An 18,573-nucleotide genomic window follows, 5' to 3' on the forward strand; every position below is an offset into this window, starting at 1 on the left:
TGCCAGCATTGTGTTACTGGGCCCTTTATCAGTCAGTCACCAAAAACTTCCTGAGCACCTACTGTGTGCCAGATAGGCCAGGCCCCTGCTCCCATGGAGCTCATATTCAGGGGACAGTAATCAACTAAACAAACAAATCAGGAATTCAGAAAGGGGTGCTATGGAAAATGGAAAGGAGAGTGATGAAAGAGAACAACTTTGAAACTATGGAAGTGAGAAACAGAGGAGTGCAGAGGGGGAAGGAGAGCAACTATAGGACAGGTAATCTGGGAGCAGCACTTGGAGGAGGTGACATTTAGGATGAGACCGCAATGATGAGCCCCATGAAAAGTTAGGGAAGAGCCCTTAGCATACAAAAGTATTTGTTTTTTCCTCTTTTACTTAACTATTAGAATTTTGTTTTGCTTTGTTTGTTTTTGAGACTGAGTCTCGCTCTGTCGCCCAGGCTGGAGCACAGTGGCACGATCTCGGCTCACTGCAAGCTCTGCCTCCCGGGTTCACACATTATCCCACCTCAGCCTCCCGAGTAGCTGGGACTACAAGTGCCCACCACCATGCCCGGCTAATTTTGTTTTTGTATCGTTAGTAGAGACGGGGTTTCACTGTGTTAGCCAGGATGGTCTTGATCTCCTGACTTCGTGATCTGCCCACCTCGGCCTCCCAAAGTGCTGGGATTACAGGCGTGAGCCACCGCGCCTGGCCAGAAATTTCAACATTAAAAAAGCAGAACAGGGCCGGGGACAATGGCTCACGCCTGTAATCCCAGCACTTTCAGAGCCTGAGGCCAGCAGATCACTTGAGGCCAGGAGTTCGAGACCAGCCTGACCAACATGGAGAAACCCCATCTCTACTAAAAATACAAAAATGAGCCAGGCATGGTGGCACATGCCTGTAATCCCAGCTACTCGGGGAGCTGAGGCATGAGCATCACTTGAACCCCAGGAGATGGGGGTGGCAGTGAGCCAAGATTGTGCCACTGTACTCTCGATTCATCTATGTCAACACCACTCCCTCTGCCCCAGATTATTTGTAAAGAAAATCCAGTATATTGTAGCATCTAAAAATAGTTCAATATGTGTCTCTAACAGGTAAGGACTCCTTTTAAATACACATAGTAACTTTGTCATACCTTAGAAAATTACTTTTGTGCTCCAGTCTACAGTATTTCAACAAAGTGGAGCAGCCCTGGGTTGGAAGACACGACATTCTTTAATGAACCAATAAGAAGAGATACCACCCCACACTCGTCAAAATGACCATTATTAAAAAGTCAAAAAACAACAGATGCTGGCGAAGTTGTGGAGAAAGAGGAAAGCTTTTACACTGCTGGTGGGAGTATAAATTAGTTCAACTATTGGGGAAGAGAGTGTGGCGATTCCTCAAAGACTTAGAGGCAGGAATGCCATTTGACCCAGCAATTCCATTACTGGGTACACACCCAGTGGAATATAAATCATTCTACTATAAAGATATATGCACGCATATGTTCATTGCAGTATTATGCACAATAGCAAAGACATGGAATCAATCTAAATGCCCATCGATGAAAGAAAATGTGGTATATATATACCACGGAATGCTACACAGCCATAAAAAGGAATGAGATTATGTCTTTTGCAGGGACATGGATGGAGCTGGAAGCCATCATCCTCAGCAAACTAATGCAGGAACAGAAAACCAAATACCACATGTTCACACTTAAAAGTGAGAGCTGAATTATGAGAACACATGGATACAGGGAGGGGAACAACACACACTGGGAACTGTTGTGGGGGGTGGGAGGAGGGAGAGCATCAGGAAGAATAGCTAATGCATGCTGGGCTTAATACCTAGGTGATAAGATGGTCTGTACAGCAAACCACCATGGTACACGTTTACCTATGTAACAAACCTGTACATCCTGCACAGGTACCTATAAACTTAAAAGCGGGGGGAAAAAAAGACAAGTGCTGCCTAGCATAACGGTAAGATGCATTGATTTTTAAGACACATGCTAATTTTAGAAATGTTGAAATGTGGGAAAAAATGCGCCTCTGAATTGATGACATGTAGTACTTCATTTTACCTTCAAAATGACTTCCTATGTTAGCATTTATTGTTCCCATGTTAAAGGCTAAGAAAGGTGGAGTGACTTGGTCGGTTCACAGAGCACATGCTAGTGTGTACTGGGCTGAGATCTTTGTGTCGAGGGATCTTGTTGCAGGGTTCTGGCTTGTTCCTTCTACCCAACAGGAGGCTCAGGTGGGCCATCTGAATCTAAAGATCCCTGTATCACATCTCCCCACCTGGCCTTCCCTCCCACCAAGATAAGGACAATTTCTCTTCTCCTTCTCAGAGTCCAGGGTCCTCTTCCCTGGAATGAGTTCCAGGTCCCTCTTGCTAATGCCAGGACAGCCTCTACAGCAAGTTCCAAGGCTCCCTGGCAGTGGCGTTGCTCTGCTGTCACTGGGATGATTTCCCTTCAGCTGTGAACAGGCTTATCTGAGAATCTCTGATAGGGGCTGGGGCTGTTCTCGCCAGCTTTATATACTCACCCCCGCTGCATCTGGAGGCCCTGCTCTGGGTGCTTGAGAAAAGGCCAGCCCAGGCTGGAAGCATGAAAGCTGTGGTGTGGTGAAGACACTGGGCATCCCCACCAGCACCTAGCCAGCCAGGAGTCGAATCCCCAGACACCATAGGCTTTCAACTCATGCAAGTAGTTAACTTAGCACTGACCCTGTGGAAGGCTTTGTGCTCCAGAGAAGGGAGTCTGGTCCACATTCAAAGGGAGGAGAAAGCGGCTCCATCTCTTGGACAGAGGCTGTCAGAGAATTCGTGGACATATTTTAAAACTACCACACATGAAAAGCAGGAGAAACAGTGTATGACTTCCAAGACTACATCATAAAACACTGATGATTCCTCTTTGTTTCCTCAATGGAATGTATCATCCATTCTGGAGAAAGCCGGCTGCCATGCTGTGAGGATACTCAAGCAGCCCTATGGAGAAGTCTATGTGGCAAGCAACTGAGGTTTCCTGCCAACAGCCAGTACAATCTATCCAGCCACGTGAATGAGCCATTTTGGAATCAGAACCTCCAGCCCCACCCAATTATGCCTTCAGGGGATCAAAATCCCAAGTGACATCTTGGCTATAATCTCAAGAGAGATGCCAAGCCAGAACCACCCAGTTAAGCTATTCCTAAATTCCTAGTCCATAGAAACTGTGTGAAATAACAAGTGTTTATTGCTATTTTAAGCCACTAAATTTTGTGGTAATACACACCATAAAATAAATCACAAGGAAAGTATCTGACAGACCTAAACTGAGACATTTTATAAACCAATGGGGTTACTGGATTAGGAAGGAAAAATCTTGCTACAAAAGTTGGGACAGCTGGCCAGGCACGGTGGCTCACACCTGTAATCCCAGCACTTTGGGAGGCCGACGCGGGCGGATCACCAGAGGTCAGGAGTTTGAGACAAGCCTGACCAACATGGTGAAACCCCATCTCTACTAAAAGTACAAAAAAATTAGCTGGGCATGGAGGTGCCTGCCTGTAATCCCAGCTACTCAGGAGGCTGAGGCAGGAGAATCGCTTGAACCCAGGAGGGTTGCAGTGAGCCAAGATCACTCCATTGCACTCCAGACTGGGCAACAGAGCGAGACTTTGTCTTAAAAAAAAAAAAAAAAAGAAAGAAAAAAGTTGGGACAGCTATAGACATCCAGTATTGGATAAATATCCCGAACTTGATATTACATCACGGTATCATGAGAGAATGTCCTTGTTCTTTGAAAATACATGCTGAAGTAGAGACAGGTAAAGAACTGTTATTTCTGTAACTTACTCTCAAATGTGTATAATATTAGAGTAGACATACAGAAAGAGAAAAAGTAAGTAAATGGGCCAAAACAATAATGGGTGGATCTAGGCGGAGGATTTATAGAAGTTTGTTATGCTAGTCTCATAAATTTTCTCCAGGTTTAAATTTTTCCAAATTAAAACTTAAATATAAAAAGAGGGAAAAAAGGTCTAATGTTGTGAAGGATACACCCAAACACCAAGTCCATTCTGATCTATAGCTATGTATCTCAATTTTAGTAGCCCTTACAAATGCCCTCCTCAATCTCATTATTTCTCATATCTACCAAAACATCCCCACTCTGGGCCGGGTGCGGTGGCTCATGCCTGTAATCCCAGCACTTTGGGAGGCGGAGGTGGGTGGATCACGAGGTCAGGAGTTCAAGACCAGCCTGGCCAACATAGTGAAACCCTGTCTCTACTAAAAATACAAAAATCGGCCAAATGTGGTGGTGGGCGCCTATAGTCCCAGCTACTAGGGAGGCTGAGGCAGGAGAATTGCTTGAACCTGGGAGGCGGAGGTTGCAGTGAGCCGAGTTTGTGCCATTGCACTCCAGCTTGGGCAACAAGAGCGAAACTGCGTCTCAAAAAAAAACAAAAAACAAAAACAAAAAGAAACATCCTCCCTCCAACAAACACATTATAGCAAATGGTAAACATATGTGTGTGTTATAAAAATATTAATAACTATGTCTTGATTATTAAGCCCCTGAGTACTAGACAGGATGCATAGAAAAGCTAGATTGTGTTGAGTTGTAGCCCACCAGGAGCCTCAGAAAGAATTAACTGTGAGGCCGGGCACGGTGGCTCACACTTGTAATCCCAGCATTTTGAGAGGCCAAGGCAGGAGGACAGCTTGAGCCCAGGAGTTGGAAATCAGCCTGGGCAACATGGCAAAAACAGGTCTCTACCAAAAATACAAAAATTAGCTGGACATGGTGGCACACACCTGTAGTCCCAGCTACTCAGGAGGCTGAGGTGGAAGGATGGTTTGAGCCGGGGAGGCGGGGTGGCAGTGAGCTGAGACGGCGCCATTGTGCTCCAGCCTGGGCAACACAGTCAGATCCTGTCTCAAAAAAAAAAAAAAAAAAAAAACCCAAAAAGACAAAAAGAAAAATTAATTGCTCACACTACATGAAAAACAAAAGTGTTTTTGTGAAACCTAAAATAAAGATTTTTTTTCTTAAGATGCTGCTAAAACTTTGTTTCAAATATGCACAAGTTCAAGAGAAATAAGTGACAATAAGGATGGTGAAGTGAGGTTTTCAAAGTGAAGTGCACTCAGTGTAAAGAACTATCCTTTAGTCTGAAATCACATCCCTACTATTTTGGATGAAAATTTATTTCTTCTCTGCTTGACAAAACAGAGTTGGAACTATATGTCAGCTCTGCTTTTTTTTTTGTTTTTTGTTTTTTATGTGTTTCCACTAAAACCAATGGCCTACGGCCACCATTCTGGAATGTCTAGGTGGGCTCTTTATTTGTGTCATCTAAATCACAAGAAGGCTGGGTAGCAATTTTTCAATTAACATTCAGAGCTTTAAAATGTTCCTCTTTTATGTGATCTCATATCACTATACATAAACATTTCTTGCCTAAGTAAATAATCAGAATACCCTGAAGGAGGCTTGTTCTAAAATTTTTTCTTTGTAACATTATTTATAATAGCAAAAAGTTGTAAACAATTTCAACGTCCAACAAGAAGAAAATATAGTATAGTATGGCTGCATGAGGAAATCATGGCCATGTATTTTCAGCACGCCTTGTACTTTACCTGGTAATAACTGCACCCTTTGTTGAGTGCTTACTACATGAGAGGCACCATGTAAAACAACAAAATAACTTTTTTTTTTTTTTTTTTGAGACAGAGTCTGGCTCTGTCACCCAGGCTGGAGTGCAGTGGCCGGATCTCAGCTCACTGCAAGCTCCGCCTCCCGGGTTCCCGCCATTCTCCTGCCTCAGCCTCCCGAGTAGCTGGGACTACAGGCGCCCGTCACCTCGCCCGGCTAGTTTTTTGTATTTTTAGTAGAGACGGGGTTTCACCGTGTTAGCCAGGATGGTCTCGATCTCCTGACCTCGTGATCCGCCCGTCTCGGCCTCCCAAAGTGCTGGGATTACAGGCTTGAGCCACCGCGCCCGGCCCAAAATAACTTTTTTAGAGAATATTTAATGATAAAGGAAAATGGTCACACTATAATGTTAAATCAAAAAGGCAGGGTAGAAATCTACAAATAGCCAGTTCGAGAAACAACCACGTGTATGTGAGTGCGTTCACACATAAACAATAAACAATGGAAATATGCCAAAATGATATCAATGGTGATCTCTAAGAAGTGAGATTAATACTGATTCTTATTTAATTTTTTATATTTTTGTGCATTCTAACATTGTCCTAAAGTGAACAACTACAATTTTCATAATCACAAAGAAACATCATTTTTTAAAGATTAAAGATTAGATCATGTTTCTTTAGCTCCTCATAGCAAATGCCTTCATTGATCAATAATTTAATACTCTACCCTTTCTCATTTTCTTGTCCTGGTATAGTTTGTTTCTTTTTTGAAAACATCTCCTAAAGGCATTCTGTTTTACGAGGTTCAATACCCAATGTTCCTTGACTTACAGTGGGGTTACATCCCAATAAACTCATCATAAGTTGAAAACATTCCAAGTAGAAAATGCATTTAATACACCTAACCTACTAAACATCACAGCTTAGCCTAGCCTATCTTAAATGTGCTCAGAACACTTCCATTAGTCTACAGTTGGGCAAAATCATCTAACACAAACCTACTGTATAATAAAGTATTGGACATCTCATAGAATTTATCAAATATGTATCAAAAGTGAAAACCAGAATGGCTGCATGGGTACTATGATAGAGTTGAAAAATTTTAAGTCAAACCATCTTAAATCGGAGATTGTCTGTATATCTTTTTGAAATGTCTCTAAGTTTGCTTCCAGAAAAAAACACTTTCTCCTTTTCCTGACTGATAAAAGCTGTGCATCCTTTGATCATACAAAGACAGCTAAGGATCACTTTAGGGTTCCACTTCTGCCTTGAGGACAAAAGGAAGCTCAGAACTGGATTTAAAGCCACATCACAGCACACAATCATTTCCCTTCGTTTCTGGTATATTACATGTGCGTTGTAAGGGTAGAGACTGAGTTGTGTCTGTCTCTGTATTTTCAGCACGCCTTGTTCTTTACCTGGTAATAACAGTACCATTTGTTGAGTGCTTACTACAGGAGAGGCACCATATAAGCATTTTATACACATTACTTCATGTAGCCTTTATAACAACTCTACTGGGTAGGGACTACAACAATCTCTGCTAGTAGAATATTTATTTATGTATTATATGGATATGAATGAATTAATGGATGCAGTTAATGCCTCTTGAACTTTATTTTTTTTTTCTTTTTGCCCAGGCTGGAATGCAGTGGGGGGATCTTGGCTCACTGCCACCTCTGCCTCCTGGGTTCAAGCAATTCTCCTGCCTTAGCCTCCCAAGTAGCTGGGATTACAGGCGCCCACCACCATTCTAGGCTAATTTTTGTATTTTTAGGAGAGACAGGGTTTCACCATGTTGGCCAGGCTGGTCTCAAACTCCTGACCTCAAGTGATCTGCCCTCCTCAGCCTCCCAAAGTTCTGGGATTACAGGTGTAACCAAATGTGCCTGGCCCCTCCTGATCTTCTTTTATCTTTATATTAAGGCTATCACATAAATGTCTTTTTTTAAAAAAATCAACTCATATCCTCCGTAGAACAGGCCAAGGAGATCATAATATACATTTTTGTGTCTTACCTGCCTAGAATCCTTTCTCCTTTCTTCACTGTTCTGCACTTTGATTTCTCTTTCAAGAGCCAATTTTCCAACTGTCAGTCTATGTGGTTTGTGGAGGGCTGAACATACATAAGCACATGCATATACACAAACAGACACACACCCCTAACCCTGGAAAGGTTACATGCCTCAGGCCTGACCAATTAATAATCTCCTGATGACATCATTTGAGTCCCTAAATCCAGGGCCAACAATAACCTGAACTGAGTTCTCATCCCAGACTTTTCTGTAATAGAACCCAATATATTTTCTTTTATATTTAAGTCAGTTTGCATTGGGTTTTCAGTCACTTTCAACCAAAAGAATCCTGACTAGTATAGAAAATAATTATTTCTAAAAAGTGAATATAGGACTTCTACTTTCGGCAACATGGAAGACTAAGATGTCTAGGGAAACCCTCCTGGTGTATACACCCAAAAGTCTTGATAAAAAGTTTTTAAAAAATCTTTTGGCCAGGTGCTGTGGCTCACACCTGTAATCCCAGCACTTTGAGAGGCCAAGGCGGGAGATCACCTAAGGTCAGGAGTTCAAGACCAACCTGGCCAACATGGTGAAACCCCATTTCTACTAAAAACACAAAAATTAGCAGGGCGTGGTGGCAGGCGCCTGTAATCCCAGCTACTAGGGAGGCTGAGGCAGGAGAATCACTTGAACCCAGGAGGTGGAGGTTGCAGTGAGCTGAGATTGCACCATTGCACTCCAGCCTGGGCAATAAGAGCAAAACTCCATCTCAAAAAAAAAAAAAAAATCTTTTAAACGCATGGCTTAGCTGACAGGAAAGTAAAAGAAGTCTTCATTATGTAGGAACAACAAGAAAATACTAATCTAGATAACATAATTACCAGACATAGAGTATAAAATAAGTATGCCTAATATGCTTAAATAAAAGAAGACCTCAAATGAATGACAAAGAAAGAAGAATGACAGAGAGATCTGGGTCACTGTAGGCATCTCATAGCAATGGTGCAAACCAGATGACAAGGGAATAATACCTTCAAATGTCAAACTACCAACATAGAATTATATACCTAGAAAAACTTTCATGAACAAGAGCAAAATAAAAACAGTTTCAGATAAAGAAAACTGAGGAATCACAATAGACCTCTCTACAGCAGTTAATACATGATGTATTTCAAGAAGAAGAATCCCAGAAAGGTCTCTGACTCAGGAAAGAATAGTGAGCAAAGAAAATGGTAAACTTGTGGATAAATCTGAACAAATAAATACTGCATTTTTAGCTATCCTAATTTGTCGGTTTAAAAGCAAGACAGAATTAAAATATTGGAGCAAAATGGCATACAAATTAGGAGAGAAGATGATCTATACTAAAGCATTCTATGGTCCATAGTTAATGATTAATTTTAGACTTTGTTGAGTTAAACACGTACTTTAAAATTTACCACTAGGATTAGAAATAGATAATATAACTGCTAAATTAGTAGAGAGGAAAAATATGGAATCAGAAGAAGGGGAAAAGCCTCTATCAACTCAAAAAGCAGTAGGAAAAAAGAGGAAGAAAACACCAAAAAAAGCGTTAACAAATGAAAACATAAAATAAGATGGCACTATCAAATCCAAAAGTATCAGTAAGCACAATAAATGTAAGTGGATATAACTATCTAGTTAAAAGTCAATGATTGTCAGTCTGGATTTTTCTTTTTAAATGGAGTCTTGTTCTGTTGCCCAGTCTGGAGTCCAGTGGTGCAATCTTGGCTCACTGCAACCTCCAGCCTCCTGGGTTCAAGCAATTCTCCTGCCTTAGCCTCCCGAGTAGCTGGGATTACAGACACCCACCACCATGCCTAGCTAATTTTTGTATTTTTAGTACAGACAGGTCTTCACCATGTTGGCCAGGCTAATCTTGAACTCCTGACCTCAAGTGATCCACCCACCTTGGCCTTCCAAAGTGCTGAGATTATAGGTGTGAGCTACTGCGCCTGGCCTGGACTTTTTTTTTTTAATGACAACACAAAATTGAGCAATATACTATTCAAAGACACACCAAAAACATATGGACACAGAATGAGTGAAAGAAAAAGGTATCAGGAAAATACTAACCAAAATTGAACATGTTCTGTGGATTTGAAGTACTGAAGTACTGACTCAAGAAAGAATGCCACTCTGATGTTCTCAAGATCGATCTAATAAGAATCCATAAAATTTCCACAACTTTGTTAGAGAAACAAAAGAAACATCAGTCTAATGTCCTACTCCCTCCTGCAACCCTAGCAAGACATACTTTTGCTGAATTACCTGTTTAGAACCACTACGAGGCTGGGCATGGTGGCTCACGCCTGTAATCCCAGCACTTTGGGAGGCCAACACGGGCAGATCACCTGAGGTCAGGAGTTTGAGACCAGCCTGGCCAACATGGTGAAATCCCGTCTCTACTAAAAATACAAAAATTAGCCAGGTGTGGTGGCGCTTGCCTATAATCCCAGCTACTTAGAAGGCTCAGGCAGGAGAATGTCTTGAACCCAGGACGGGGAGGTTGCAGTGAGCCAAGATTGCACCATTGTACTCCAGCCTGGGCAACAAAGCAAGACTCCATCTCAAAAAAAAAAAAAAAAAAAGAACTACTTCGAGACTCTTTGCCATCCCAGCACCCAAATCCTGACCCCTGAACTCAGACACACATCGCAATTATAGTATTAACAAGTCTAAAATCAGAGCAAGTCAAGAAATACAAACACCATGCTTTCCTTGACCAAATGGTTCACAGTTCTTCTGCCCTGGTAGAGAATGGCTGGTGTTCACACATATGGTATCCCTATAGATATACCTGGAGAAATGTCCAGCCCTGAGGGCACTGTCTGTTACTCCACTCTTTCTCTTCTGCTAAATATCAGAATGCAAATGAGAATGATATTACAGTGATCATTTCAAGTTCCCCATATTCTATGAAAACTAAAACTTTTTGCAAATTTCAGTACAACATTATTAACAACCATTTCCTTGTGACACACCACTCAACTGACTATGATGTCATCACTGGCTTGAACTATATTTGACCTGTTATTAATCCTTACTTTGTCTAGTTCTGGTATTCTCCACACCCTCGAAAGCACTCAACCTAAATCTTCTGACTCAGAAATCCACAGGCTCTAGGCCAGTAGCTTTCACCCGTGGTTGCGTATCAGATTCAGCCTAGGTCCTAGCCACAGAAATTCTGATTTCATTGTTCTGGGGAAGATTCCTGGCATCAATATATTTTTTAAAGTTCCCCAGGGCCACACACCCAGCTATCTTCTCCCCACTTTGATCTGCTATCATCTCAGAGTAAAAATTCCCCTTCTTTGCTGAGATGCTAGTCATACTATACTACTGTGCTTACTTACTATACTACCTATACTTACTATACTTATTTATACTAATATTAATACTTGCTATGTTACCATGCAAGGAAGGATTCTTAGTCATCATGAGCCTCCTTTTCCTCAATTCAGTGCTATAACTAACAAAACTATACTCGAATCCACTGACATGTAAATTATTAGAGTCATAGAGGGCCAAGGTCTATACTGGGTCTCACAGAACCAGGACCAGCACTCTGAAACATCTTTTTAGTGGTCTGGCCTTCTTCAAGAAGGCAGACACAGTGCCACACCCTTCTGACACCAGGAAGAGCCAAACCAAATGGTCCCTTAGTCATTCCCCACTCCTTTCCTTTGGTAAAAGGCACTGCAGAGTAAAGACTTTCATTAAAAAGTCTAGGAAGCACAGCAAAATGTTAACAATGGTTCTCCCTGAGTGGTAGGTCTATTTTTATTTTTTTCCTTTTCTGTTTCTCTGTGTATGCCAACATTTCTAGAGTGAATATGCATTGCTTTTATAATTAAAATAAACATAGAAATAATTGTACCCACCCAAAAAGGGGGGAATGAGTAAAAGATCTGGACTGTGGCTCTGTGTGACCTGGGTGTGTGGCTTTTCCTCTCTAGTTAGACTAGATGCTCCCTCAGGGCCCTCCTTCCTGCAACATTCAGGGATCTTCATTATCCCTCTGTTTATTAGACTCACAGGGAACCCCATACCCACACTGTGAACTCATGATCTGTCATTCAGGTTTCTCAGGCAAAATCTCAAGACCCTGATTAGCTCCTGGATGAACTGTAATAAAAGTGAGATGCCACAAAAGACCCTGACCGTACTAACCACTCTGAAGTTACACTACCTCTCAAAGCCTGGCCCAACGGAGACCCACACAGCTCAGGCTCACCTTTCTCTCTGGCCGGGTAAGAATAACCCAACAGGCCTTGCTGCAGGAATTAGAAGCAGGAGGCATTCACACTCCTTATCATGCTGGGTTTGGCTTAACTTTCAGGGTCAATGCAACAGCAGGATCTACAAGCAAATCCTGGGAGGACACAGGGCAGCTGCGTCACCATGGAGACAGGTTACCATAAGCCCCACAGGTTGTCTGCAGTGTTTCAAAGAGATATTCACAACCTGGGACAATAAAGGAAGTTGGATCCGGGAAAGAAAAACTACAACCAATCCCTGGATGACTCTCAAAAGCAACCTCCTGAGTACATTCTTGGCAACAGGGAAAGGTGAAAAAAACTAAGATTTAAGCACACAGTGTGCTCCCAGGTACTGGTGCTTTATTAATTCCTAAGTTGTGTTCTTTCCACTCACTTTTATGTAGAATGCATGGAGACTCACTTTTATGAGTTTCCTAGTTTGCAAATGGGGGGAAACCAAAGCTCTGAGAGGCTAAGTAGCTTGCCGGAGATCACAGAAGTGACAAGCAAAACAGCCAGGATTTTATCTCCCCTGGGCTGGATTTAACCTGAAGCTGGGTATAACCTGAAAGCTTCCCCTCCACCTTGCCTCAGCGGGCACCCTCGGGGTTTTGAGGAGCTAAGCATGCGTTAGGCTGGTGAGTGCAGGAACTACTATCAATCCTAAGTTTTACTCAAAAAGACTAACAGTGAAAAATGCCTCAGGCAGAAGCATGAGGCTAGGCATGAGGAGATCCCCAAAACAGGGAGGACAGTGGAAACAGTGGGGCAGAGGTGGGACATCCTCATTCCATCATTCATGGTCTCTCTGGCCAAGGTACCATGGAGCAGGCCCCCAAAATCCTGAGATCAACATGGTGCCAAGTGGGCCAGGAGGGCCATAGTCCCTCCAGACCAGTCCTACCACATTCCAGCTGAGAGGCCTTGGGTGGGTCACCTATCTTTTCTGAACCTATTTCCACACTTGTAAAGCAGGAATGTCTTGGAGGGGAGAGGAGTGGCAGGTGCCTGGTGCACACAGTAGGCTGCCCCCACCAGCTCCGATGGGAACCCCCTCTTTGATCCCTCTTTTCCTCAAAGTCTGTAAAGAGGGGGCTCAAAAAAGGACTTGGAAGATCCCTGACACCTCGAAGAAAAAGTGAGAGCCCAGGAAGCTCAGGGGCAAAGGTGGAAGCAGCCGCCAGTCCTTCCTCCTGCTGCCAGCGTGTGCCCTGGATCCTCACCTAGGCAGGGGCACAACCTGCCCAGCCAGTAGCTCCAACAGGAACTAGACCTCTTACCATGCTGGCTCCAGTCCAGCACCACCCACATGAGTGAGCTGGGGTGGATTACGGCCAGAAGGAGCCCTTCCCACCCTGTGCCCTTTCCCGCCTTCCTCCACCCAAAGCTCAGAAAGCCAATGCCCAGGGAGAGCGCAAGGAGGCTTTCTAGTGCTGAGGGGCCTTCTAGCCACCTTTCGCCTCACCTGTCCGGGGCTCCCTCGCATCCTGTTTGTCCCTTAGGCCCTGGGACACACAGATGAATGAATGGAGCCGGTCCCCGCCCGGAGTTGTCAGTTTCGCGGAGGCACTGCGAGCCGGGTAGAGCGGGGTTGTCCTGTGGGTGCTGGGGGGTCCTTGCCTTAAACCTGTCTGCTTAGCCCTGACCCCCACCTTTTCAGGGAGATAACTTCTTAAGGAGAAGGGAGCTAAGAGATCACTTAGTAACAGACTTGCCAATTTCTGGGATTTTTTTTTTTTTTTCTGCTTTCGTCTTTTTTACTTTCTTGCCTCCCCGCCCCCATATGAGCTCTTACACTATCTTCTTCGGAGAGACTCAGGAAGACGCGCCATCCTGGAGACCCCAGCTCCCCGCCCTGCCAATGCTCTGATGGAGAAACTGAGGCCCGGGGCTCTGAGGGCGGGCTTCCTCCCCCGAGATGTGCACTCACAGCGGGTTCCAGCGCTCGGGCAGGCGGCGGTGCAGTGAGATGCGGTCGCTGAGGTAGATGTTAATCTGGTGCAGCCGCACGCTCTCCTCCTGCAGCCGCAGCTCCTCGCCCTGCAGCTGCAGCCGCACCGCCTCGCCCCGCGCGCCCAGCGCGTTCGCGGGCACTGGCGGCCGCGGGAGGACCGGCTCTCGCCGCCCGAGGCGAGGGGTGCGCGGGGGTCCCGGATCCGCAGCCCTGGCCCCGGCCCCGCGCCGCGCCCGCAGCACCGAGCCCAGCCCGGCCAATGCCAGCAGCGCCAGCAGCACCAATAGCGCCTCGCGGCCGCGCCGCAATCCCCGCGGGCAGCGCCGCCGCGCCGTGCGCCCCCACATGCGCCCGCCTATAGCGGCCAGCGCTCAGCGCGCCCCAAGGCGGCGGCGGCGGCGGCGGAGGCCGGGACCCGGATCCCGGAACCGCAGCGCCGCCCCGCCCCCGGCCCGCCCCACCTGCGCGCCGCCCCCTTTCCGTCCCGGCGCCCGCCAGCCCGAGCGCAGCCCCCGGGGTGGCTTATTTCAGCTGGGTCCTCACGTGGGCTGGCTGAGACTTGCATCTTCCTTCTTGGGCTATGGTGCATTATTAAGGAGACAGTGGTGGTAAAACCCTTAGCGCCTGGCATATTGTAGGCGCTCAGTAAATGTTGGCTGAATGCACCCTGCAGGGTGCTATGAATTCTACTGCCATTATCTCATCTGATCTTTACACAGTCCAATAAAACAACCATGAACTAAGATTATGAGCTCCCTTTTACAGATGAGGAGATGGAGGTGCGATGAGATCAACAGACACCACGCTGCCCCACTGACTCCTGCAGGCCCAGCTTCTGCCATACTCTGGAGTCCTTGAATAGCAAACCCTCGCCTGGCTCGCCTCGTGATAGCTCTGTGACTTCTGAGGCTAGGTGCAAAAGGCCATGAAGGCTGTACATGATAGTTCACACCTGTAATCCCAGGCCGAGGTAAAAGGATCACTTGAAGCCAGGAGCTTGAAACTAGACTGGTCAACACAGCAAGACTCCCATCTCTACAGAAAAATTTCATAATTAGCCAGGCAGGGTGGCATGTGCCTATAGTGCCAGCTACTCAGGAGGCTAAAGCAGGAGGATTGTGTGAGCCCAGGAATTGGAGGTTACCGTGAACTATGCGCCCTGCGCTGCAGCCTGGGTGACAGAGCGAGATCCTGTTTCTATTAAACAACAACCAAAAAAGGCCATGAAGCTGCTGCCTTGTTCATGAGATCACTGCTGTGGGAACCTTGAGCTGCCAGGGGCGAAGTAAGTCTAATGGAGTAGACAAATATTAAAAAGATAATTAGAACTGTGTTAAGTGTTTTGAAGAAGAATTACAGGGCAGTAAAAGGGCTTAGAATAGTAGAACTTGATCTAGTTTGGGGGGTTTGGAAAGCTTCTCTGATGAAGTAATGTTTACACAGATATCTGAATGCAAAAGTGATAGCAGAGATTTCAAATCATATCTTAAATTAATCTGGAACTTCCTCTGCTGGTGTCTAGCTCAGGGAAAAGAATTGTTCTACATCACCTGTAGAAGGGTAAAGTGTAAGCTGTATTTTTGTTGTTGTTTGTTTTACCATGGGAAGTTGGTCCAAAGCTTTTTATCAAATATTCTCAAGGAGACCAGAAGCCCAGAAAGTTTAAAAAGCACAAATCTGGTCCAATTCTCTCATTTGACAAATGCGGGGTCTGAGATAAGGGTGGGGAGAGGACCTTGAACTTGGCGGCTTAGGTAGAAGTAGAATCTAACTTGCTGTTGTTTTCACACAACCTCTGGCTACTGGTATCCCCAGAGGAAATCTCCCTCAGGTTCCAGGAGGGGGATGGGTTTTGGGGTGAACCCTGCAAAGCAACTCCCACTCAGGACAACCTGCTAATATTAGACTAGAGGGAAGTGGCTCTGCCCACAGTGCTCAGGGCCCCACCTGCTTCCCACGCATAATAGAGTCTGCTGGTTAATGCCAGAAGGTGGATGTGATAGGTTGGCCTGGACCTGAGCCCTTTGGCCTCTGTTCAGACACCCAACACATTTAAGATCTGCAGTCAGATTAGAAAACAGACAAGGATTACAATTCATAATGTCTTGGATCCGCTATTGGAATGCTTCTCAATAGAGGTTCAGATGCAGAGAAAAGAGCAATGCAATTAGGCCTTACAAGACATGGGCTCAAGCCCCAGGTAATAGATAAAAGCTGTTGTTTACTGAGCACCCACTGTGTGCTGTAAACTGCTGGACTTCCTTTTTTGTGTACTTTCTCATTTCACCCTATGACAACCTTGCAAGGTTGACAGATGAGAAAACGTCTAGGCTCAAGAGAAGGGAAGCGACTTACCCAAGGTTACAGAACATGCAAGCGGCAGAGGGAGGATTTGTATCTGGGTCTCCTGACTCCTAGGCGAGGATTTCCCACCACACCACTTGCTGTTGGGCAGGCTGCAATGTGATCCAAAGGCAGCTTAGCTTAGGGAGTCGGAACACAACCTTGGAGCCCACTTGCCAGAGCTCAACCCAGCCCCATCACCAATTGCAGTGTGACCTCAGGCAAGTTACTTTACTTATCTCGGCTCAATTTGCTCATGTATTAATTGGTGATATAACGATAGCACCACCTGAACAGGGTTGTTGGGAAGATTGAGTGATACAGTCTACACAGTCAGCCTCCTGGGGCACAAAACAGAGTGGAGAGAGTGTCAGCAGGGCAAATGGAAGATGTCCAGCACCTTACTGCGTGAAGCGTGATATTTAGAACAGAAACACCACCTGGGAGCTTGCTGGAAATCTAGCATCTTTTCAACAGAGGTAAAGCCCTTGGGTTTGTTGCTATTTTCAGGGGGCTTATCTGTTCACTAACTGTACCATGTTATGTCATCGGCTGCTCACCAACAAGTAGATTTCTCTAGAAGGCACTTTTAATTTGTCATATTAGCTCTCTTCATAGGAGTTATTACATTCCTTTTAGAGTTTAATATGATCTATGGTAGATGTGGTATTTCAAATATTAGTGGGGAACATGTGCCTAATTCAAGTAATAATTGGGACAACTTGATAACCATTTGGAAAAAATTCAAATGAAGTCCCATTGGAAAAAATTCAAACCAAGTCCCAACATCACACTTTACATCAAAATAAATTCCAAATGATCTAAAGATGCCATAGTAAATAAGAAAAAAAAAGGGAAGGAAGGAAGGAAGGAAGGAAGAAAGGAATTTAATGATAAAAGTATTAAAAGAGAAAAACCAGAGACCAAACGGAAAATATTTCTAAATGTGACTATATAAAAAATTTTGGAATTCTGTAAGGCTTCCAGTATAACAGAAAGTCCAGGAACAAAAGGCAAGTCAGAAAAAGATATTTGCAGATACCTTTTACCCAGTATGTGAATCAACAGGGAAATGAAGAGAACAAACAGAAATAAAAACGGGCAAAGGATTTGAATAGACAGTTCCCACCCAAAAGGATATATGGTTTATACATGTATAAACATATGCTCAATCTCTCTAAAATACATACAAAATAAACCTACCCTGAAATATTTTTTCACCTATCAGACTGGCAAAAATGAAAAAGGTTATTAATTCCAGTGTTGGTAAGGATGTGAAAAAACACACTCTCATCCACTGTTGGTAGGAATGCAAACTAGTATAATCTTTTGGAAAGCAATTAGGCCACATTTATTAGAAATGTTAATATTAACATCTTTTTGATTTTGCAATTCCACATCTAGGAATCTGTCCAACAAACATAGATTCATAAGTGCTAAAAAGATATGCATACAAGGAAGCTTATGGCAGTATTGTATACAAAAGCAAAAAGTTGGAAACAACCCAAATTTCCATCAAGAGATTATAAAATAAAATATTGCACATCCATACAATACCACAATATACCACAGTGCTATTTACAAGCATGAGTTAGTTGTAGGCATTTCACATACACATGTGTTCAAGATGCATTGTAAAGAAAAGAGAAGCAAGTCATGGAGCTATATGAATAGTATGATCCTATTTTTGTAAAATAATATATTGTAAAATTATTTTGTAAAATAATATATATTAACATATAAAAGGGGAAAAAATCTAAAGGAATATTTACCAAACCATTAACTATATTATATTTACTTCTGATGGGTGAGATTCTGTGGTCCTTTTACTTTTGTTCCATTTATTTGTTTTTTTCAACAAATATTTATTGATCACCTACCATCTGGGAGCCAGTGTGCTAGAACCCCACTGTTCTATAGTCATGTGGGATACCCTGGGAGCCATGAGACCATGTTTCTATCATTCAACACACATAATGCCTAGCACACAGAAGGTACTTAGTAAATGCTGGCTGAGCCTGGTACCGTGGCACACACCTATAGTCCCAGCTACTCAGGAAGCTAAGGCAGAAAGATTACTGGAGCCCAGGAATTTGAAGCTGCAGTGCACTATGATGGTGTCTGTGAATAGCCTCTACACTCCAGCCTGGGCAATAAAGCAAGACATCATATCTAAACAATTCAAAATTAAGAAAAAATTTTAATTTAAAAAAGTTGGTTGAGGCCGGGCGCGGTGGCTCAAGCCTGTAATCCCAGCACTTTGGGAGGCCGAGACGGGTGGGTCACGAGGTCAGGAGATCGAGACCATCCTGGCTAACCTGGTGAAACCCCGTCTCTACTA

The 18,573-nt window shown here is 44.1% G+C and overlaps 1 protein-coding gene across 1 annotated transcript in view; it reads right to left on the reverse strand.

Moving 5' to 3' along the window:
• The window catches only part of GALNT12 (polypeptide N-acetylgalactosaminyltransferase 12), a 42,965-nt gene extending 28,689 nt beyond the window's left edge, over nt 1-14,276 (reverse strand). The window contains exon 1 of the mRNA XM_025360759.1: nt 13,866-14,276. Coding sequence (XP_025216544.1) covers nt 13,866-14,236 — 371 coding nt within the window. The 5' untranslated portion in view covers nt 14,237-14,276. The remainder of the gene's footprint in view (nt 1-13,865) is intronic.
• Nucleotides 14,277-18,573: the final 4,297 nt, after the last annotated feature.

This window comes from Theropithecus gelada, chromosome 15 (assembly GCF_003255815.1).
Source record: "Theropithecus gelada isolate Dixy chromosome 15, Tgel_1.0, whole genome shotgun sequence".
Classification (NCBI taxonomy): domain Eukaryota; kingdom Metazoa; phylum Chordata; class Mammalia; order Primates; family Cercopithecidae; genus Theropithecus; species Theropithecus gelada.